Below are 22,594 nucleotides of genomic sequence, written 5' to 3' on the forward strand. Positions count from 1 at the left end.
GGGGGGGGGACACCAGTGAGCCAATGGCCACCTCTCCTCCACACACACCTGTGTGACCACAGCAGCACCTGGGGGGGACACTTGTGAGCCTATGGCCAGCCCTCCCCCACACACACCTGGGTGACCACAGCAGCACCTGGGGGGGCATACCTGTGAACCTGTGGCCATACCCCCTCCACACCTATGTGACACCCAGCACACATGTGCACATGCATCTGACCACAGAGCTCCAGAGGGACGCTGGTTGATGGTGCCCCTCCCAACAGCATCTCCTCAGAGTGCCATCACCCGGGGTTTCATCCAAGCACATGATTACCTGCTCCTTGACCCAGGTGCCCCTAAACCTGTTGGAAGGTAAAGCCTCCAAGCTTTGGCCACATCATTGCCACTTACTGTCTGGTGCTGGCCTCAAGCTGGGTTATTGAGTGAAAGTGAATGCATTAAAATTTAAAGGCAAAACTCTGACCAACCTGCCTTACCTAATCAGCCTTGAGAAGCTGGGTTTTGAGAGCATGGATTCAGTGCATTTTGGATGCCACAAAATGAGTTGAGAGTGATAGTTCAATGACATGCTCCATGAAGCCCTGGCCAGGCCCTCCCCAGGACATCAACCCACAACTGAACCCCAAGCTGCTGTCCAGGATCACTGGCCAGGCTCAGATGAACTCCATGAGGCTCTCCCCTCACTTGCGTGGGTCGAGTTCTTGGTTTCCTTAGCCACTGCCCAAAGACAGGTGCCTCTAGGCTGCCCCACTCACCACCTCACGTATCTTCTGGCCTGTAATAAGTGTTGCCTGGGGCCAAGCCTTCCCTGCCACCATGATTCTTCCTTGCACGGCTCCCCTCCTGCCAGTCCTTCTCAGGCCCTCTGCAGCTCCTTACCTTTTGCTCTGGAGACCCCACTTGCTCTGAAGTGCTCTCACCATGAGGCAGCTTAACCCTAATGCTCTCCATTAGTGTACAAGGCTCATGGAGACCTCTTCCCACCCACCACTCTCCATTGGTGGAGGAGGCTTTCCTGGTGGCCTGGCCCTGCCCCCTCTCTGCCCATCGTTCACCAAGGAACTCCCATGTGCCCTTAGCACTCACTCTGACTGACCACAGGGCCTTTGATTAAGCTCTGTCCTCTGTATTCATAGCACTCATTCCAGGGCTTCCTCATCTTTGAGTCTCAGCCTAAAGTCATCTTTGGAAGGCCTGTCCTGAGCACCTGCCAAACCTGATCGTTACAACACCTTTTCATTCTGCCCTCATGGAGGCACAATCTCATTGTCTCCCCACTCCAACACATGAGGCCAGAAGGTGCAGATTTTCCATGGCTAGCACAGTACCTCACACCTGAGCACCTTGCACCTGTGTGTTTGTTGATTGCATGGAAGGCTGTGAGGTTCGAAGTTCTAAGGCAGACTGTCTGAATTCCAGGTCCTGGAGCCAGATGCTACCTGGACGTCGGCACAAGCACAGCAGGGGAGGGCAGGACTCTGTGTCACTCATGCACTGTGTCTCCTTCACCTTTGAGCTGCTGGCTTAGCACCCCAGTCCTCCGTGGCTAATGGCTTGGATACAGAACTCTTCACCCTCTTCCTCCACACCTAGCGAGTAAGGGTGCTGATCTGCTTCTCCTCAGCTCTGTGACCTGAGGAAGGTTGGCTAACTTCCAGACCTCAGTCTCCCCACCTGTAAAATGGGGATAATGATGTTTTCCCCTCAGGATGCTGGGAGGAAGAATGGTGGAAGAGGAGTCAGGCTCTCAGAAGAGTGCCTAGTTTTTAGGAGTCCCATGTGTGAGCGTGAGCATGTGTATGAGTGTGCATGTGAGTTAATCATCCGTGTGTCTAACCCACAGATACTCCCTGAGGGCCCTCTGTGTACAAAGCCCTGGTTAGGACCAGAACACACACCAGAGAGGGAAGAATGGGGGGAGGCCAGGGCTCAGAGATGTCTAGGACAGCTGGAGATCTCGTGGTCCTGCTGGAGTGCAGGGAGGGGGTGTGTGTCTGGGCAGCACATCTAATTTTTGAGCTACCTGAATACTTTGGTGCCCAAAGCCTGTTCCCCAGGAGGGAGACAATGGGGAGGAGAAGGCCATGTACCTCACAGCACAGTGTCTAAGGGAGACTCTCCCTGACTCCCCACCTCGTCCCATCCCTCCATCCTGGCAGAGCGCCTCCTGTCATACCCTGCCCCTCCCCTGCTCCATCAGACCAGGAACTAGTCATCACGTGCTGGTCTGTGCTCTGAAGCAGGTTCTCACATGGCTGAGGAAATAGGGGCTCAGGCACCTCACCAAGGGCCTCTGCCCTTCCTCTCTCTTCCCGTTTATTTTTTAGCTTTCTGAGTTGAGTCCGGCACACAGAAAGCAAGTGAGGTAGGACACAGCTGGATGAAATTTCGTGTCAGCACGCACCTGTGTAGTCAGACTTTAGAGCACCCGGTCAGCACAGCACCCTCCCCGTCCCCGCCAGTCTCTTCTGAGCTCCAGCCCTGAGTGTTCTGGAACTTCATCTAGGTGTCTTCATGCACTGCCTGTCTTGTGTCACTCTGGGCTGGTTCTTCCTGAATCTCCAGTGGTTTGGGCCTCCTGGACACCCTCTCAACCACTGCCTAGATCCCAACCTGGGAGCTTCTGAGCCTGCTCCTGCTCATCCCATTCCCAGGACAGCCTCTCTCTGCCCTGGCCTCCAGACCAAGGAGGGTCTGGACCCTGGCTGACACCCTCCACGTTGCCTGCTAGAGATTAGCAGGCCAGAACCCTCAGGGAGCCGCCATAAGGACCAGTGGATGGGCCTCAGACTTTCTTTCTTTCTTTTTTTTTTTTTTTAAATTTTATTTATTTATTTGACAGAAAGCAAGACAGCACAAGCAGGGGGAGAAGCAGAGGGAGAGGGAGAAGCAGACTTCCGCTGAACAGGGAGCCCGATGTGGGGTTTGATCCCAGGACCCCGGGACCACGACCTGACTTGAAGGCAGATGCTTAACCATTTGAGCCACCCAGGTGCCCCCCCCCCTTTTTTTTAAAGCAGACTCCACACCCAGTGTGGAGCCCAATGAGGGGCTTGAACACACGACCCTGAGATTAAGACCTGAGCCGAAATCAAGAATGTGCCACCCAGGCACTCCAGGCCTCAGACTTTCTTTCTTTCTTTCTTTTAAAAAGATGTTATTTATTCATTTATTTGAGAGAGCGAGAATGAGAGAGAGAGAGAGCATGAGAGGGGGTAGGGTCAGAGGGAGAAGTAGACTCCCCGCTGAGCAGGAAGCCCGATGCGGGACTCGATCCCGGGACTCCAGGATCATGACCTGAGCCGAAGGCAGTCGCTTAACCAACCGAGCCACCCAGGCGCCCAGGCCTCAGACTTTCAAGACAAGTTAGAAACTCAGATTCTTAAGTGAAATCTCGTCTTTAAAATATAGGAAACTTGGGGGCCTGGGTGGCTCAGTTGGTTAAGCGACTGCCTTCGGCTCAGGTCATGATCCTGGAGTCCCTGGATCGAGTCCCGCATCGGGCTCCCTGCTCGGCAGGGAGCCTGCTTCTCCCTCTGACCCTCCCCCCTCTCATGTGCTCTCTGTCTCTCTCATTCTCTCTGTCTCAAATAAATAAATAAAAATCTTTAAATAAAAAAAAAAAATATAGGAAACTTGTTGAGTCAGACTAGGGCCTTGTGTGGCTCACCAAAGGCCTCTGCCTTTCCCCTGTCCCCTCTTTCAGGGTGCAACTCACACCTCATCTTTTGGGCCTTGAGCCCTCCCTGGGGAGTGGTCACCCCTCTTGTCCTTAAGCCTGTCCTCAACACACAGCACCCATGCCACCACTTGTTATGTGAACCAAACCCTAGGTGATTGAGTGACCAGGAGCCATGGTCACCTGGGTGCTGAGGTGTTGCCCTTCATGGATTCATGCTCCAAAATGAGAAACCTGGGGGCAACGGTGAGGGGCCCCCTGCTGACTTTGGAAATAAGGGGCATCCAACTGCATTTGGGGACAGACAACACAGCTTGCAAAGCCTTTGGAAGGAGAAGGCTGGCCTTTCGAGGCCCAGCCTGACACTCACACTCCAGGAGGGGTGTGTCAGGATGCCTGGAAGGTGGAGGGCAGACAGGAAAGGTGACCCAGTGAACTCCGGTCGGCCTTGGCTCCCAGGGCTCTTACTGAGTGGTAAGCTCCTGAGAGCTGGTTGTTCAATCATCAGGAATTTTGAGGGCCAGTTATTAAACCCAGCCATTATTAAAGTTAAATGATGTGAACTTAACAATTAAGAAAATTATGTTAAGGCAAAGGTATAAGTACGCAACCTCATTGTTTCCTTGTTATTTCACTATAGTTCACTATTATCCACGCTCCTGAGGTTACTTATGGTGGGAAGATGATCTGCTCTATGGCACGTCTCTTCCCAACTGTGTCCAGCGATATCACGGTGGGGGCTTCACTGCCCAGGGCAGAGAGGCATGCCAGCCCCCCCCCCCCTTTGCTTCCAGACTCACATATCCTGACTTCTGAGCATTTCCACTTGTTCACATAACAAGAATATGAGGCCAGCAGTTGAGCACGTGTGCTGTCTATATGGCCTTCTGAAACTGTCCTGTCCTGGGAGGGGCAGTGCGTGTCCTCTGGTCTTCACAGTGAGCCAGCAGGCCATGGGCACATGGGCAGCCTAGGAGGTCAGGGAGGCCAGAACCCTCACCAGTGGGGCCCTTCATCTAGCTTTTGGTGCAATCTGCACGGTTGACCAGTGGGAATCATTCAGCTAAAACTGATCAGTGTGAAGCAGTAGAGCAGGGAGAAATTCCAACATCCCTGGCCGAACCTAATGTTGCTTGTCGCTTCTGTTACCTCTCGCCAAAGTGGCTTAGCTGCTTTCAGGAAGGCATTAGCAGAAGCCCCTGAGTGGAGTCTGCAAGAAGGGTGCTCAGTAGTTCTTGACTGGAGGATGGAGGGCAGGTCTGAGGGGCCATAGCCCTGCTGAGGGGTTGTTGGGACCCTGGAGAGCTGCTAAGGTTTAAGGAAGGCAGGGACAAGTTCTGCATGAGAACCGCTTTAATTCCCAGGTACCTGCCCTCCCGCAACACGAGGAGGAGAGGAAGAAAGGAGCAGGCACCAGGCTCAACTGCAAACTGTGTGGATGCCGGTCTTTAATCACTGGACGAAGTTTGGTCTCTTTGGAGAGAAAGGTAGATCTTTCTACCTTTCTCTCCAAAAAGGGCTGTGAGGTAGAGCCCTGTGCTTTGTGCAAATTAAAATCAGCGTTCTTAAAAATGTCGTTCATAGTATGAGGTATCAGAAACTGCCTTCTACTAGGACTAGGTGATGTCTGAGTAGGAAATCAAAGCACACGACTGAGGCATGGTGTCTATCGTTGGAAGTCCACGTTAGAACTCTGTCTTAAAGTACATGTGTGCATGTGTGCGGTCTGAGGAGCTGGAAACCATGCATTTCCAGGTAGTCCATATTCCCTAAGCATTGGCAATTCATTTGGTGGAATGACACTTATTGTCTGGTTTAGATCTGGGATAACTGGACAACAGAACAGACAAAAATCCCTGAGTCTTAGAATTCACCTCTAAGTGGGGGCAGGGGGAGCTAGAACACGAGCAGAATGAACAGTCCTACGGCTTGTCACAAGGAGATGTAGGGAATACGGAGGGAATACAGGACGCAGGGTTGGGTAGGGAATGCGGGGCTCAAGTGGGGGCACTCAGGGCAGGGGACATCTCTCTGCAGAGGAGCCAAAAGATGTGTGGAAACAGTGTTCCTGGCAGAGGGACCTGCAGGTGTAAAGGCCCCTATGGGGGACAATGGCTGGGATGGAGCAAGGGGTGGGGAGAGCCAGAAGGAGGGGGAGAGGACTGCAGGTGTCCCTGAGGCCACCCAGTGACATGACTTAAGTTTTCAAAGTATGGCTCTGACTGCTGAGTGGGAGTGGGCTGACAGGATGCAGAAGGAGAAGGATCCTGAGATGTGTCCGTGACTGTGGCAGACAGGGCCCTGATTTGTGTTTATAAAGGGAAGCAGTCAAGCGGGGATAGTTGGAGAGGGAAGTGGGGGCTCAACACATGACAGGCAGAGGATTAAAAACTTGACTTCCCCTGAGATGTAACTTTCTTGGCGTGAACTGCACCCCCTCCCCCCACTTGTGGGCAATACCCAGTGGGGGAAAGTGTGTGTGGTGGGACAGGGTCAAGAAAACGTTCTCAGACTTGCCTCTCCAAGCCCCACACCTGGGATGTATGGGGTTGGATTTGAATCCTGGCCTAAGGTCATTGTTTGGAGATGCTGCTGATAAGAATTGGCAAAATGTCCTCACAGCAATTAAGTTAAGGGGCCTGACTGAGAGGAAGCAGCATTATCCATTCCTGGGAGAACAGGAGGCTACAGAGCAAGGGCAGAATGAGAGCAACTCAGGACTTCAGCCCCAAGGGAGGTGGGCTAGACCCTGCTAGGGCAGAGGGATACACAGAGAGGGTGTTTGGAGAAAAATGGCTGGAAACCCCCTGAACTTGATGAAATCCATGGATATTAACATCCAAGAAGCTCAACAAACTCCAAGCAAGATGAACTAAAAACACCCACACCAAGACACATTATAATCAAACTGTCGAAAGCCAAGACAAAGAGAACCTTGAAAACAGCAAGAAAGGTGACTTGTCGCATACAAGGGATCCTCACTAAGGCTGTCTGCAGATTTCTCATCAGGAATTTTGTTTGGAGGTTTGAAGACAATGGGTTGACATAATCAAGTTCTAAAATTAAAAAAAAAAAAGGCTGTCAACCAAGAATCCTATATCTGGCAAGCTGTCCTTCAAAATAGAGAGAGAAATTAAGACATTCCCAGGTAAAGAGAAGCTGAGGGCATTTGTCACCACTAGACCTGCCCTGCAAGAAATGTTAAAGGGAAGTCCTGCAGTTGAAATGATGGACACAAGAAAGGGACTCAAAGATGTATGAAGAAATAAAGATTTCAATAAAGGCAAATACATGGGCAGTTATAAAAGTTAGCATTATTGTAACAACAAAAGCTAGAAAACATTGCTGAAATAAATTAAAGAAGACATAAATAAATAGAAAGACACGTCTTAGTCATGAATTGGAAGACTTAATATTGTTACAATATCAGATCACCCAAAGTGACCGAAAGATTCAATTTAATCTCTATCAAAATCTAAATGATGTTTTTGCAGAAATAAAAAAAAATCCTAAAATGCATATGGAATCTCAAGGGCCCTGAATAGCCAATCTTGGAAAAGCAGAACAAAGAGGAGGACTCACACTTCCTAAGTCAAGATGGGCTACAAAGCTACCTTAATCAAAACAGTGTGATGCTGGCATAAAGACAGACATATAGATCAACGGAACAGAACAGAGAGTCCAAAAATAAACCCACACATAAATGGTCAAATGATTATCAACAAGGTTGCGAAGATCATTCAGTGGGGGAAAAGATAGTTTTTGAACAAATGGTGTTGGGAAAACTGGATATCCCCATGCAAAAGAATTAAGGTGGATCCTTACCTCACATCATTTGCAAAAATTAACTAAAAATGGGTGAAGGACCTAAATATAAGACCTATAACTAGAAAACTCTTAAAACAAAACATAAGACAAAAGCTTCTTGACACTGGGTTGGCAATGATTTCTTGAAGAGGGCAGCAAAGGCACAGTCAACAAAAGAAAAAATAAACAAATTGGGCTTTCTGAAAATTAAAAACTCCTGTGCATCAAAGGTAAAAGGGTAACCCACAGAATGGGAGAAAATATTTGTAAATCATATATCTCATAAGAGGTGAATATGCAGAATATGTAAAGAATCCCTAAAACTCAACAACAAAAAACCAAATAACCAGATTAAAAAATGGGCAAAGGACTTAAACAGACATTCCAAAGAAGATACCCAGATGGCCAATACTCACATGAGAGGATGACCAATATTACTAATCTTAGGGCAATGCAAACCAGAACCACAATAAAGAACCACCTCATACCCACTGGTATGGCTACTATAAAAACACACAGAAAATATCAAGTGTTGGAGAGGATGTGGAGAAATTGGAACCCTGCGTACTGTTGGTGAAAATGGAAAATGGTGCAGCCACTGTGGAGAACAGTATGAAATTTCCTCAAAAATTAAAAATAGAACTACCCTATGACCCAGCAACTCCACTTCTGGGTATGTACTCAAAAGAACCAAAAGCAGGGTCTCAAAGAGATGTTTGTGCACTCATACTCATAACAGTGTTATTCACAATAGTTAAAATATGGAAGCAACCTAAGTGTCCACTGATAGATAAAAGGATAGCAAAATGTGGTCTATCCAGATAATGGAGTATTATTCAGTCTTAAAAAGAAAGAAATTCGGACACCAGCTACAAAATGGACGGACCTCAAGGACTTTATAGTAAATGAAACAAACCAGTCACAAAAAGAAAAATACCGTATGCTCCCATTTATATAAGGTACTTAGGGTAGTCAGAATCACAGAGGCAGAAAGTAGAACGATGGGTGCCAGGGGCTGGGGGCCGGGGCCGGGGAGCTGGTATTTAATGAGGTTAGAGTTTCAGTTTGGGACTCTGCGAAGAGTCTGGAGATGGTGGTAGTGATGGTTACACATTATGAATGTACTTAATACCATTGAACTGGAGGCTTAAAAGTGGTTAAGATAGTGAATTCTACGTTATGTGCCTTTTACCACAGCAAAAATAGCTGGGAAGAAAGTAAAGAGAGGGAGAAATATACACGACGCTAACAGCAATCAAGAGAAGCCACAGTTGCTGTGTCACTGTCACTTGTAGACAAAGCAGACTTCAGAAGAAGGAGAATGATCAGGGGTAAAAAGGGACACTACCTAATGATACCGGGGGTCGTTTCTCCAAGGAGATAACTTCCTTAACGTGTATGGACCTAAGTACAGAGCATCAAACTGCATGAAGCAAAAACTGATAAAACTTGAGGGAGCAATAGATAAACTCACTAGTCGGTTAACTTCAGTACTCTTCTTTCAGTAATTAAGAGAAACCGCAGGCAGAAAATCAGTAAGAAGGGTTGAACTAAACAGTGCTGGAGATAATGCACATCAACAGACCACCCCATCCAACAACAGCAGAATATACGTTCTTTCAAGATCACATGGAGCACTCACCGAAATAGACCATATTCTGGTCTGTAAAACACATCTTAACAAATACGGAATAAAAATCATAACGAATGTATTATCATACCCCAGCAGAATTAAACTAGGGATCGGAAATTAAATAGAAAGTAGCTAAAAATTCCAAAATATATGAGACAGAACTCTTCTAAATAATACATGGGTCAAAGAAGACGTCTCCAAAGAAATTTATAAAGAGTTTGAACTAAATGAAAACAAAAATACAGCTTATTAAAATTTGTGGGATGCAGTGAAAGTGGTGCTTAGAGGGATGTTTACAACATTAAATGGACATAATAGAGGAGAAGCAAGATCCAAAACCAATAATCTAATTTTAGGAAACTAGAAAAGGAAAATCAATGTAAGCCTAAAGCAAGCAGAAGGAAAAAAAAAACATTAAGAACAACACTGAGCCCCAAAATGTAACAACTTAGATAAAATGAAGTTTTCAATGCCTTGAAAGACACAAAATATCAACACTCATATAAGGTGAAATAGAATAATCTGAACAGAACTATATGTATTAAAGATATTGGAATAATAATTAATAATCTTCAAAAAAGAAAGCACCAGGGGCGCCTGAGTGGCTCATTCGGTTAAGCGTCTGCCTTCAGCTCAGCTCATGATCCCAGGGCCCTGGGATCGATCTCTGCATTGGGCTCTCTGCTCAGCAGAGAGCCTGCTTCTCCCTCTGCCTGCCACTCTGCCTATCTGTGCTCTCTATCTCTCTGTCAAATAAATAAATAAAATCTTAAAAAAAAAAAAGGAAGTACCAGTCCTTGATGAATTCATTGATGAATTTTCTACCAAACATAGGGAAGAAATTTGCTCAATTCACTACAATCTCTTAAAAAAAAAAAAAACAGAAGCAGAGGGAACACTTCTTAACCCATTCTATGAGGCCAACATTACCTAATACCAAAACCAGATAAAGACATCACAAGAGGGGCACCTGGGTGGCTCAGATGGTTAAGCATCTGCCTTCCACTTGGGTCATGATCTGCAAGTCCTGGGATCAAGCCCCACATCAGGCTCCCAGCTAAGTGGGGAGTCTGCTTCTCCCTCTCCCTCTGCCTCTCCCCCAGTTTGTGCTCCCTCCCTCTCTTGCTCTCTCTCTTTTAAATGAATAAATAAAATATTTTTAAAAAGACATCACAAGAAAGAAAAACTATAGACCAAATTCTCTTATGAACATAGATGCAAAAATTCTTAATAAAATATTAGCAAACCAATCCAATGAAGTATAAAAATAAGTATACTCTATGAGTAAGTGGGATTTATCCCAGGTATACAAGGCTGGCTCAATATTTGAAAATCAATTAATATAATCTACCACATTAACAGGCTAAAGAAGAAAAAATAATACCTTCATATCAATTGATGGAAAAAAAGTATTTGACAAAAATCCAACACGCATTCAGAATAAAAACTCTATGCCAAATAGAAAGAAGCTTCCTTAGCTAGATGAAAATTCAACAAAACCCTTTAGCAAGCATCAAACTTAATGGTGAGAAACTAGATGTTTCCCTCTTAATATTGGGAATATGGCAAGGGTGCCCCCTCTCACCACTCATATTCAACATTGTACTGGAAATCCTAGCAAGTGCAATGATAAAAAAAAGAAATACGATGTATATAGATTGGGAAAGAAGGAATAAAACGGTCTTAGTTTGCAGATGACATGATTGTCTATGTGAAAATAACCAAGGAATCAATTTAAAAAACCTTCCTGGAACTAATAAGTGATTGTTTTAAGGTCACAGGATATAAAGTTAATATACAAACGTCAGTCACTTTTCTTTATATCAGCAATACATAACTGGAACTTGAAATTAAGAACACAAAATCACTTATATTAGCACAAAAATGAAATACTTAGGTACAAATTAACAAATGCAGTCCCAATTAAAATACCAGCAAGCTATTTTGTGGATATGGACAAACTGATTTAAAGTTTATATGGAGGGACGCCTGGGTGGCTCAGTCGTTAAGCATCTGCCTTCGGCTCAGGTCATGATCCCAGGGGCCTGGGATCGAGCCCCGTGTCGGGCTCCCTGCTCCGCAGGGAACCTGCTCCTCCTCTGCCTCTGTCCCTCTGTCTCTCATGAATAAATAAATAAAATCTTAAAAAAAATAAAAAAATAAAGTTTATATGGAAAGGCCCCTCCCCCCCACCCATGCAACAGCCAGCGTAATACTGTAAGACAATAAAGTTGGAGAATTGATATTTCTGATTTCAAGACTATAAATCTATAATGATCAAGACTCCATGGTATTAGTGAAAAAATAGATGCATAGAGCAATAAAGCAGAATAGAGAACCCAGAAATAGACCCACACAACTGCAGTTTGATGAAGGAACAAAGGCAATTCAATGGAGAAAGGATAGTTTTGCACAATTTGATATCTACATGCAAACAAGTGTATCTAGATCCAGACCCTACAGCTTTCATAAATATTAACTCATAGACCCAACTATAAAACTCTTAGAAGATGACATAGAAGAAAATATGGTGACCCTGAGTTTGGTGACGAGGTTTTTAAAAAAAAGTTGTTATTTTAATTCCAGTTGGTGAACACACGGTGCTCTATTAGTTTCAGGTGTACAATACAGTGATTCAACACTTCCAAACAACACCGAAACTCATCAAGACAAGCGCCCTCCTTAGTTCCCATCACCTATTTCACCTACCCCCCACCTCCCCGCTGGGAACTGTCAGTTTTTTCTCTATAGTTAAGAGTCTGTTTCTTGGTTTTTCCCCTTTGCTTGTTTGTTTTCTTTCTTAAATTCCACGTATGAGTGAGATCATATGGTATTTGTATTTCTCTGACTGATTTTGTTTAGCATTATACTCTCTAGCGCCATCCATGTTGTTGCAAGTGGCAAGATTTCATTCTTTTTTATGGCTGAATAATATTCTGTGACTTTATCCATTCATCCATCTATTGATGGACATAGTAATGAGTTTTAAGATATAACACCTAACTACACTTCATGAAAGAAAAATTAATAAGTTGGACTTTATTAAAATTTAAAACTAGGGTGCCTGGGTGGCTCAGTCGGTTAAGTGACTGCCTTCGGCTCAGGTCATGATCCTGGAGTCCCGGGATCAAGTCCCGCATCGGGCTCCCTGCTCGGCAGGGAGTCTGCTTCTCCCTCTGACCCTCCTCCCTCTCATGCTCTCTGTCTCTCATTCTCTCTCTCGCAAATAAATAAAAATCTTAAAAAAAATTTTTTAAAACTTCTGGGGCGCCTGGGTGGCTCATTTGGTTAAGCGTCTGCCTTCGGCTCAGGTCATGATCCCAGGGTCCTGGGATTGAGCCCCGCATCAGGCTCCCTGCTCAGTTGGGAGCCTGCTTCTCCTTCTCCCACTCCCCCTGCTTGTGTTCCCTCTCTGGCTCTCTCTCTCTCTGTCAAATAAATAAATAAAATCTTCAAAAAAATAAAATAAAATTTAAAACTTCTGTTTTTCCAAATGCACTGTTAAGAGAATGAGGAAACGAGCTATACCCTTGGAAAGAATATTTGCAAAACACACATCTGATAAAGGACTTGTATCCAAAATTTACAAAAACTTAAAACAGTAAGAAAACAGAAAACTAATTTAAAAATGGACAAAGATCTGAACAGACGCCTCACCAAAGAATAAGATATACGGATGGCAGATAAGTATATGAAAAGATGCTCAATAGTATTTGTCATTAGGGAATTGTAAATTAAAACAAAAATGAGATACATCTATTAGAATGAATAAAATCCAAGTCACTGACAATACCAAAAACTGATGAGGATGGAGAGCCATAGGAATTCTCATTCATTGTTGATGGGAATGCAAAATGACACCATTGCTTTTTGGCAGTTTCTCAGAAAGTTAAACACAATTATACCATATTATCCAGCAATTGCACTCCTTGGTATATACTCAACTGAATTGAAACCTTATACATATACACAAACCTGCACACAAATGTTTCTAGCAATTTTATTCATAAGTGCCCCAAACTGGAAGCAATCAAGATGTCCTTTCATAGGTGAATGTGGTCCATCCAGACAACGAAATATTATTCAGCACTAAAAAGAAATGAGCTATCAAGCCATTAAAAGGAATGGAGGCATCTTAAATGCATTTTACTAAGGGAAAGAAGCCAATCTGAAAAAGCCACACACTGCATGGTTCTAACTCTATGACATTCTGGAAAAGGCAAAACTGTGGAGACAGCAAAAAGATCAGTGGTTGCCAGCCGTTCGGTGGAGGTGGGGAGGGAGGGATGAACACCTGGAGCATAGGGGATTTTTAGGGCAGGGAAATTATTCTGTAGGATACAGTAGTTACCTGTCATGATACATTTGTTGGGCTTATGGAAATTTATAGCACAAATGATGAACCTTAATGTGTGCCAATAAAACAGTCATTTCGCAGGTTGGGGGATTCCACGAAAGAATGCAGACTCTGACAAGAGAATCAAACTGTAACACTTGAAACCACCTCACTGAAGGAGGCGGAGAAAAGGTGCTGATTGAAGTATTTTGGGAAATGAGCAGAGTCTGTAAGACTAAAGACAAAAGAAGCTGCCCGTGAACACTGTCTTCCCATGGGGAACGGGTTAACAATTCTGTTCTTGCTGTGCACATACACTGGAATTGAACACTTAAGGAAATGAGTGGTGGATGATGGGAGCCAGGTATCTATCTCACTGTTGGAGTGGAAACTTGCATGCCAGCAAGTGGGGGAAGCCAGAATGATCCATGTGGAGACACCACTGGGAACTCAAGTTTAGCTGCACACGGGTTCGTGTACATGTAGATGTGCAGATGTTCTGTGCACAGGCTAGCAGGTGCCCATGCATTCCCTTGCTCCGACACCCCAGTAGCCAAGAGCACACCCAGTGCCCAGGTCGCTGCTTCTAGGACTGTTCCCCAATTAAAGCAGCGGAGATCCTTGAGGGACTGCTGATTCCAGGGCCACACAGGAAATACACAAATGAGTCTGGAGCGTCTGGTTGTGACAGAAAGCATGGAATGTGCAACCCGTCCCCCCCCCCCTTGCCAGAAACCAGCAAACCTACCCATCCGCCAACCCAGCACACAGAAAACACCCAGAGTGATGAGTTGATGGGTTATGTCAGACGGCAGGGGAGCCCACTGAGGGGCTCCCAGTGGCTACAGTCAGAACAGACTGAATGACAAAATCAATCAAGTTGACCAGGGTTATAACCTAAACACCCATGACTCCAGATGGATGTAAACAAATGATAATATAAATTGATAAAGGGTGAAAGGAGACATATCTCCAGTGGAGAACCCTCTTCCTGCAGTGTGGGGCTCACAGTGACTTCCCCCCAAACAGGACAGTGCACCTGGAGGCCTTTCTAGAAGCCAGTCTCATGTGTCAGGCCGGCCTCACAGACCTTCACTGCTCCCCAGTTGGCCCCGAGCCCTGTCTGACCGACCCCCACTGTGCCATCACTTCATCCAAGGCCTCAGGCCATGTTCTTCCCTCTGCCCAGGGTACCCTCCTGTCCTCCCCCAGGGGTCATCCCACTGCCCTGCCGCACAACCATGGCCTGTGGGCGGTATCTCTCTCAGAGGCTTTTTTTTCCTCCCCAGTCAGTGGGGCTGGCCTATGGTCAAGAGATAACCTCAGGGAATCCCAGACCCCCTGCTCAGGCTGCTCCTTCTACAGCCTGTGGGTCAGGAGGGGGCACCGAAATAGCCTTTCTAGATGCTGAACTGAGCAGAGGAACCTCTCATCATTTTAAGCAAGTTTACAGCAGGTGACCAGGATGCACACAGCATTTGCAGACGGAACAGAAAGCAGGGAGGGCGGGGAGTGACCATGTCACTCTCCACATCTTCTAAGACTTCGCCCAAAGGCCACATCTTATACAGCTTTCCCAGCCCCAGGCCCAGAGGGACTTTTTGTCCTCTCCCAGGGCCCACTCACTGTCTTCTAGTCCTCCAGTGGGCCGGAGACTGAGGCAGGAGGACACAGAGGGGACCTACCTCACGTGCCCGTCAGCTCTGTACCATTCCCAAAACACAAGGCCCCACCTTACTCCCATCAGGCCCATACCCTCCTCGCTGAGGGGGGAGGTGAGGGGGGGAAGCAGATTCCAGCCCTGGAAGCAATGGTTATCCTGCACAGCTAGGGGCCCAACACACCCGGGGCCTCAGCCACCTAGTGGCAGAACCTCTGTCCCCATTGTCCATTCATCATTCAGCCCAGCTCCTCCCGAAGAGAGTTTGATGAGGCTTCGAAGGCGGGGTGGTGCCTCTGGGTGGGTGCTCACACCCACCTGGGCTGCGGGTGAGTCAGGGTGGGCAGACGGGATGAGAGACCCAACCTCTCATGGGGTCCCAGCTGCACGATGGCGTCCTGATGCTGCCCCCCTGCCCCTGCAGCGGGCGCCCTCACAACACCACAGCCACAAAAGCCCAGGAACCCCAGCAGCTGCCAGCCCTGCACCTGCCCAGGCTGAGCTTTGTCTTCGTCCAGAGAGACCAGCACAGAGGCCTGGACACACTCGGACGTCCCGGAGGGCAGGGAGGCTGGGGCGGGACAGGTACCTGGCCGCGGCGGGTCTCACAGTTGTGAAGGTAGCTCAGGTGGTAGATCTTCAGGTTTAATGTGCCAAAATTCAGGTACTTCAAGAAAACCTGAAACAGGAATTACAGCAACAGTAGTTAGAAACTCCGGTTTTCAGAAGGTGCTCAGGTGTGCAAGGGTGGAGAGGCACGCAGCCGCCTGGAACGGGGCCCACGCCTGGCACCGAGGTCAGCGCACACGGGCCTGTTTGTGTGCAGACACACACAGGTGTGCAAGAGACACAGAGATGAGCTCATGGAACCAAGCACAGGAGAGAGACACACAGGCCTCAAGGGAGCACGCACCACCCGCCAGCACAGGACAGACCGGGGACAGAGCTGGCCCACGTACAGAGGCGTGCACGCCCAGAAGGCCCCCCAACACTCACGTCTTCGTCTTCACTTGTGAAACATGGGCCGTTGAGCTTGTTCACGGCCATGATGACAGCCATGACATCTTTGCCGTTCATGATGGGTGTGGCCAGAATGTTCTTTGTCACGTAGTCGGTCAGCTCATCAGCAAAGGAGCTGAAGTGGGGGCACTGGGCAGCAAGAGGAGAGAAAAGAGAGGCCGTCAGTCTGTAGACCTGGAGCCCTGGCTCCCCCCGACCCAGTGGGGGGCAGGGCTAAGCTCCACGGAAGCCACCGCCCAGGCCAGTGCTGAGCCCCAGGTGGCCCTGCCCCAGGCATCAGGAGCCCAGGAAGCATAAGAGCACATGGCCCATGGCCTGTCCTCGTGGCTCCAGCCTCTATCCCCCCACTCAGAGCCACTAACCCCAGCCCTCGATCACAGACTTTGCTGAGTCCTCACAAGGCCTGGGTTGTGGCAGGCCTGGGCCCTCCCACACCTGCTGTCATCTGGCCAAGCCAGCTTCTTGGGTACCTCTGGAGTCGCCCATCTGTCTGTCCATAAGTCCCTCCTAGCTCAGGCTGCCCTCTCCTGCCTTCACCTGCCCTCAGGCCAGCCCCGACATGTTCCTCCCCAAAAGTCTGTCAGCTGAATAAAGGGTGAGTGTGAGTCAGGGTGGAGGGTCCTCTGCGGGTCTCCTGGGGCCATGCTCCAGCCAGCGTCTGCTCCATGGGGCCCGTTGCCCTATGATAAGGCATTAATCCACTTGTGGCCCCGAGGGCAGGCCCTGCTCGTCTTAGAGTCGCTCCCTGGGGCCTCTCCTTGGCTGGGGGCTGGTTGAGGGGCCCTTAAGTTCTGTTTCTACAGGGAGCAGGTCAGCTGGGCTTTGTCTCGGCCCAGGTATGGAGTGTTACCAGGATGAGGCCCCTCCAAGTGGCTCAGATTCTGCCGTTCAGGGTGGATGTGACTCCAGGTCCAGCCTCCTACTTCCTGGGTGCTGACACTTATTTACATGAGGCCAAGGGGACAGCTCAGAGTTGGACTGCCTAGGTTGGGGCCTGGACCTGCCACTGTGTGACCTCCAGGAAGATCGGGATGGCCCTGTGCCCCTCTCCTCCCTGGTCACCTTGGCTTGATTGAGGAAGTCCCTGTAATTTCTCCCTACATTTTGTTACTATTATTTGTTGTTAAAGGAGCTCTTTTGGGTTTACTCAAGGACTGTCAGTCTTGTGGCAGACAGAGGCGTGACTGACCCCACATGACTTCCCGTGCCCTCTCTGTGCCTCGGCCTCCTTGCAGCCCAAGGATGGAGCGGCCACTGTCCAGCCTCCCTTGCATTGGCAGCTGGGCCACAGTTCAGGCCAGTGGGAGGTCGGAGGAAGCCTGCTGGGGACGAGAACAGTCCATGTTCTCGTGAAGAGGTGCGTGTGTCTGGTGCCAACCTGTCCCCTGCCTCTCCTGCCTGATTATGGGGATGCGGCTGTCACCTGCTGCCCCAGGGCACCTGGCGTCAAAGGGAAATCAACACGGGATCCCTGGAGGCGGCAGGAGCGCAATCTCACCCCGGGGCTGAGCGCAGGCATGAGCTCAGGGCTGTTTGCACATCTCCACATTCCACGTCTGTGCTCGCTGGTCGCCTTCCCAGTGCTTGCTGCTCTGGGGTTCTGCCGCCTGGCCACACAGCCCCATCTCCCGGCAGGCTCTCGGCTCTGCCCCAGACTTTCCTTACTGCCCTTCAGCTGCACTCCCCTGCTCCCACCTGGGGTCCTGCACAGTGCCCCCTGCTCCCAGGTGCCCCACGCCAGACCAGACACCCCTGCTTGCTCCCGCCTCACTGGGGCCTTCACCCCGTGGCCCGTGGCTCTAGCCTCTCAGTGTGTCTCCCACATGCTAGGTGCAAGCTGAAGGGAGCCCCAGGAAGGTCAAGAGCAGGTTCTGGCCAGGAGCTGTGCTCTCTGAACAGAGTCACCCAAGGGCTGGGGTCACCTGCATTCCACATCCTTATAGCTTGTGCCTGTTCGGGCGCCCTGCCTGCATCTTCTACTCCACTGTCTCCATATCAAGGCTCCCACCTGGCTTCTCTACTGAATCAGACCCTGCAGTCCCAGAGCCTCGCTCGGGGCCCCAGCCACCTTGAGGGCAGCGGGTGACGCTCAGGCTCCCGGAAGCTCTGTAACCACAGTGTAAGAGTAGGAGCAACCCCAGGCCCATTGCATCCTAAGCCTCATTCCCAAACATCCACGCTCTCGTGCTCCCCATTCCAGGGGTTGGAACCCACCCAGCACCCCATGGAAAGGACGCTGCTGTCACCTTGGCACCTCCATCCCCCCTCAGCTTCAGTAGGTCTAGGGGTCCTGTGACTGCTCGAAAGTGCCCCTGCCCTGCCCCTACTGCCTAGACCCTCATCATTGTCACCCGCTGCACCCACCTGCCTCCTGGCCCATCTGTGCTCTGCAGGGCCAGCCTGGTAATGCTGCCCTCCTCCCTCTTCTGAGCTGGCCTGGCTCCCAGAGCTTCCCCACAAAGCTGTGTCCCTAATGCCAATTCAGCCTCCTTTGACCCTACAACAGCTGGCTGCCACAACTGGGGTCTGGACGCCTTGGCAACATGCAGGACGCTCATGATGGGCTGTTTCTGGGCCCACGGCTCTCTGGAGTGGGGTCAGACACCACCACAGAGCCAGGACCTGGGTCTGGTCCTGCTCAGTCGCTCGGTGGCCATGGCTGAGCCGTGTCCCCTCCACAGCCTTCCAGCGCCTTCTGCCTAGCTGCCTTGCCATGAGCCCTCGGGGGTCTTAAGAGCTGCAAAGTGGTGGTGGGGTGATGTTGCAGCCCCGAGGTGTCTTCCTCCTTGCTGCCCGCAAGGAGTCCCTGTCCCCCAGGCACACACCGCTCTCCCAAAACAGCCCCCCACGCTTTTCTCATAGAGCGAGGAAGGTGCTGGAGTCTCAGATGGAGCAAGGCTCTCTGCCTCAGTCTCCCCTCTGAAGACAACATGACACTGGCAATGCTTAGGTCTTCGTGATGCACTTAATGGAAGCTTGTTTTTTGGCTGATTTTGACTCTGCTCTCAGTTCCACTGCATCTGAGATCAACAAGACTCAGATCAGCCCTGAGGCTTGAGGCCAACATGTGCCCCTCGTCCACTGGGGAGAAATCAGAGTGGGTTGTCCTGATGGAGGTAGAAGGGTCTCGAGAAGCCAAGGCCTCAGGGAGGGGAAGGGCACAGGGCCTAGAACAGCCATGCCACCTGGACCAGACCCTCCACAGCACAGGCTTGGGTCGGGGGGAGCCGGAGGACAGAGCCCTGGAGGCTGAGAGGTCCAGCCCAGACTCTGAGAACGGAGGGGACTAGATACAGGGAGAGAAGGGGCAGCAAGAACCCCTCAGTGCATATCCCCGCACCTCTCCCTGCCGCCGGATCCCTTCTGTTCCGGGTAGTTCAGGCTCCTGATATTCTGATGCATGGGGTGACCTATTTCTTAAAATGGAGTGAAGATGAAGCTAATCCCAGAGATTACTATATTCAGGTCGCTGGACCCAGGTTTGTTTAGAGCAGATAAATGTAAGAGGATTGCAACCACTTCCTTCCCCCGCCCCAGAGTGGGCCTGGGGGGATGTGCACGTGTCTCTTTGTCTCCAGGGACTAGGGTCCAGTGGCTGTTTCAGGAGAAGCCCATCCCAGTGGCAGTCCCCTCTGGATTCCTTCACAGAAAGTGGAAGAGGCTGATCCAGGTCCTGCTTCCCCGTCTCAGAGGTGGGCAAGGGAGAGGAGGGGAGAAGCCGGTGGTTCTTGTTCTCCCCCAGCAACCTCTTCCTGCTCCTTCTTCTTGGAGCCCCTCCTCCCCATTCTCACCTTGGGGGCCTCTGTTCCCCCCCCACACACCGTATCCAATGGGCACCTCCATCCCCCAGCCCCACCCACCCTGGTCTGCACCCCAGGATTCTTGAACCCCTAGGGCACCAGCGCCACAGCCATCCCCTGGCCGAATCTCAGCTCCATGCACTGCTGTCTATCCTCGCTGCCCAGCCTGGGCCAGCCCTGGTCTCCCTGCTGCTTCTCCCGAACCCGCAAGCTTGCCAGTGCCGGGAAGCAGCAGGGTCTCCTATGGGGTTCTGAGTTTTGGGCCCTGGGGCCCACTGGCCCTTCCTTCTGAGCCTTTGCACCAGCCCCTGCTCTGACCCCTTCCTCCCCAGTCCTCCATCCAGGGACCTGTGGGTCAAGGGGGCAGCAGGGTCTGCCCAGACCACCCTCCCAGCTGCCTCAAGGCTGGCTTCCTTCCTTCCCGCAATCTCTGGCCCAGCCCACCCCACTTGCCCCCCCTGCCCCAGGCTGCCTTCCTGAGAGCAGAGGTCCCCCCCGGATCCCGCAGGCTGACCCACTCTATGGGACCTGTAGGGACTCCTCGCCGACCCTGCCTGTTGTGGCCCAGAGCCCACCTCTGTCACGTCCGTGATGTTCACCATCTTCTTGGTCTGAGCCACATGGCCCACAACCCCAATGTCCAGCGGGAAGACGATCTCAGAGTCGGGGGGCACCAGGCAGTCCTCCAAGACACTGCCGGGCTGCACACTGAAGAGGCGCGTGGCTAGCTCAGCCACTCCGTTGCGCTGGCGGTACATGAAGAGGCTGCAGCGGTCGGCGTGCAGGATGGTGCAGAGGCGTCGCAGGATCTTGAAGACCACCCGCTCCATGTTCACGTTCTCCTGCATGTCCTGCACCAGCTCGAACAAGGCTGCACTCTCCTCCACCTGGCACAGCTCGCGGAAGCTGGTGCAGGCTGCTGGCTGGCCATCCTCGCAGGCGCCAGCCACATTCTCGGGGCTCAGCTTCTTCCCAAAGTACTCGTCCGAGAAGCCGGGGTTCTGGTCGAGGAACTGCTGCACCTGTTCCTCACTGAGGCTCATGGTGTCCCACTGCCTGTCCGGGAGAGGCGGCTGGTTCCCAAGCACACACAGACTCCAGCAAACACTGTCATCAGCAAAGCCTTTCTTAGTGACGATTACCGAGTCCTGGGAGGGCACAAGCTGACTCACCCATGCCTGCCCCCCTTGGCTTAGATCTTGGACTTTCCACCCCCTGCCCCTGGGAAAATCAGACCCCCTGGAATGGGGGCAGCTGGGTCACAGCTCGGGGGCTTCTGCCTGTGGCGGGGGTCCTGGGCAGCCAGTGGAGCAAGCCCTTACACCTAATCCCCCAGGGCAGGTACTACAAACACCGTGACCCTTTCTGCCTGGGGGATTGCAGCCCCACATCTCCTGGCACTCAGACCTGGGCTCCGGTGCGCTGGGGAGGTGGGGCACTGCCTCGTGGAGATGCCGCCCAGCCCTAAGCAGGGAGGGGGACCCCAGTATGGTGCCGAGGTCAGCATGTGCAGCTCCATGGCTCCACCTTCATGGAGGGAAGCGACAAGAGGGGAGGGAGGTGGCCCAGCACCCATTGTGGAGGTGGGACCACAAGATGGGGGTTTGCAGAGACTTTCCCTTCTCTTTGATGGTGAGGAGGTGGCCTCTCAGGGGAGGGGTTTGCACGCGACAATAGGTCACCTGAGTGCACAACAGAGCTTCTCTGTTAAGAGCTAGCACCCTCAGTTAGAGGTTGTCTTAGTGAATCACCAACACACATCTTTTTCCTTGGCCCAATCCCTACGTATTAGGCACTTTTATTCATACTGCTAGACCCTCTCCTCACACAGAATCCACAACCACACTGTGGGCACTGCCATGTTGTATAGGTAAGATTGTTCCTGAGCATATGTGCTTCAAGCAGGCTGGCTTCCTAGACAGCAGCTGGGCGCCTCTCTCCTTATCCACCTGCCCAGGTGTTATACAGACGCTAGCTTCTCTATGGGCCGTGGTGTGACAAAAAGTTTGGATTAAAACTGGAGGACGTGCCCATGTCTGTCTGACTCTTCAGCTGCTGGAGTGCCCTTCACTTCTCTCAAGAGACTGTGTGCACATGTGTGTGCATGCACGATCATGTGTGTACATGCTGCACATGCATATACATATGTGCGTGCATGTGCACTTGCATATGGGCTGAGTGTACAAGTGCATTGTGTGCGTGCACAATCATGTGTGTACATGCTGTACATGCATATACATATGTGCATGTGTGTGCACGTGCAAGTGGGCTGAGTGTACAAGTGCATGCGTGTACGTGCGCAATCATGTGTGTGCATGCTGCACATGCATATACATGTGTGCATGCGTGTGCACGTGCAAATGGGCTGAGTGTACAAGTGCATTGTGTGTGTGCGCAATCATGCGTGTACATGCTGCATATGCATATACATGTGTGCATGTGTGTGCACGTGCATGTGGGCTGAGTGTACAAGTGCATGCGTGTACGTGCGCAATCATGCGTGTCCATGCTGCACATGCATATACATGTGTGCATGTGCAAGTGGGCTGAGTGTACAAGTGCATGCGTGTACGTGCACAATCATGCGTGTCCATGCTGCACATGCATATACATGTGTGCATGCGTGTGCACGTGCAAGTGGGCTGAGTGTACAAGT

The 22,594-nt window shown here is 50.3% G+C and overlaps 2 protein-coding genes across 8 annotated transcripts in view; one reads left to right on the forward strand and one right to left on the reverse strand.

Annotated features, from left to right (window-relative positions):
- Window positions 1-20,990, reverse strand: part of PDE6B (phosphodiesterase 6B) — a 33,906-nt gene extending 12,916 nt beyond the window's left edge. For both annotated transcript variants that reach the window (XM_021677659.1, XM_021677660.1), the window contains exons 1-3: window positions 20,514-20,990; window positions 16,115-16,267; window positions 15,708-15,797 (exon numbers count right to left, since the gene is read on the reverse strand). In XM_021677659.1, coding sequence (XP_021533334.1) covers window positions 15,708-15,797; window positions 16,115-16,267; window positions 20,514-20,981 — 711 coding nt within the window. In that variant the 5' untranslated portion in view covers window positions 20,982-20,990. The remainder of the gene's footprint in view (window positions 1-15,707; window positions 15,798-16,114; window positions 16,268-20,513) is intronic.
- GAK (cyclin G associated kinase) overlaps window positions 1-22,594 on the forward strand; it is a 364,833-nt gene that overhangs the window by 225,128 nt on the left and 117,111 nt on the right. The gene's annotated exons all lie outside the window — the stretch shown is intronic.

Source organism: Neomonachus schauinslandi, chromosome 2 (assembly GCF_002201575.2).
Source record: "Neomonachus schauinslandi chromosome 2, ASM220157v2, whole genome shotgun sequence".
In the NCBI taxonomy this organism is placed as follows: domain Eukaryota; kingdom Metazoa; phylum Chordata; class Mammalia; order Carnivora; family Phocidae; genus Neomonachus; species Neomonachus schauinslandi.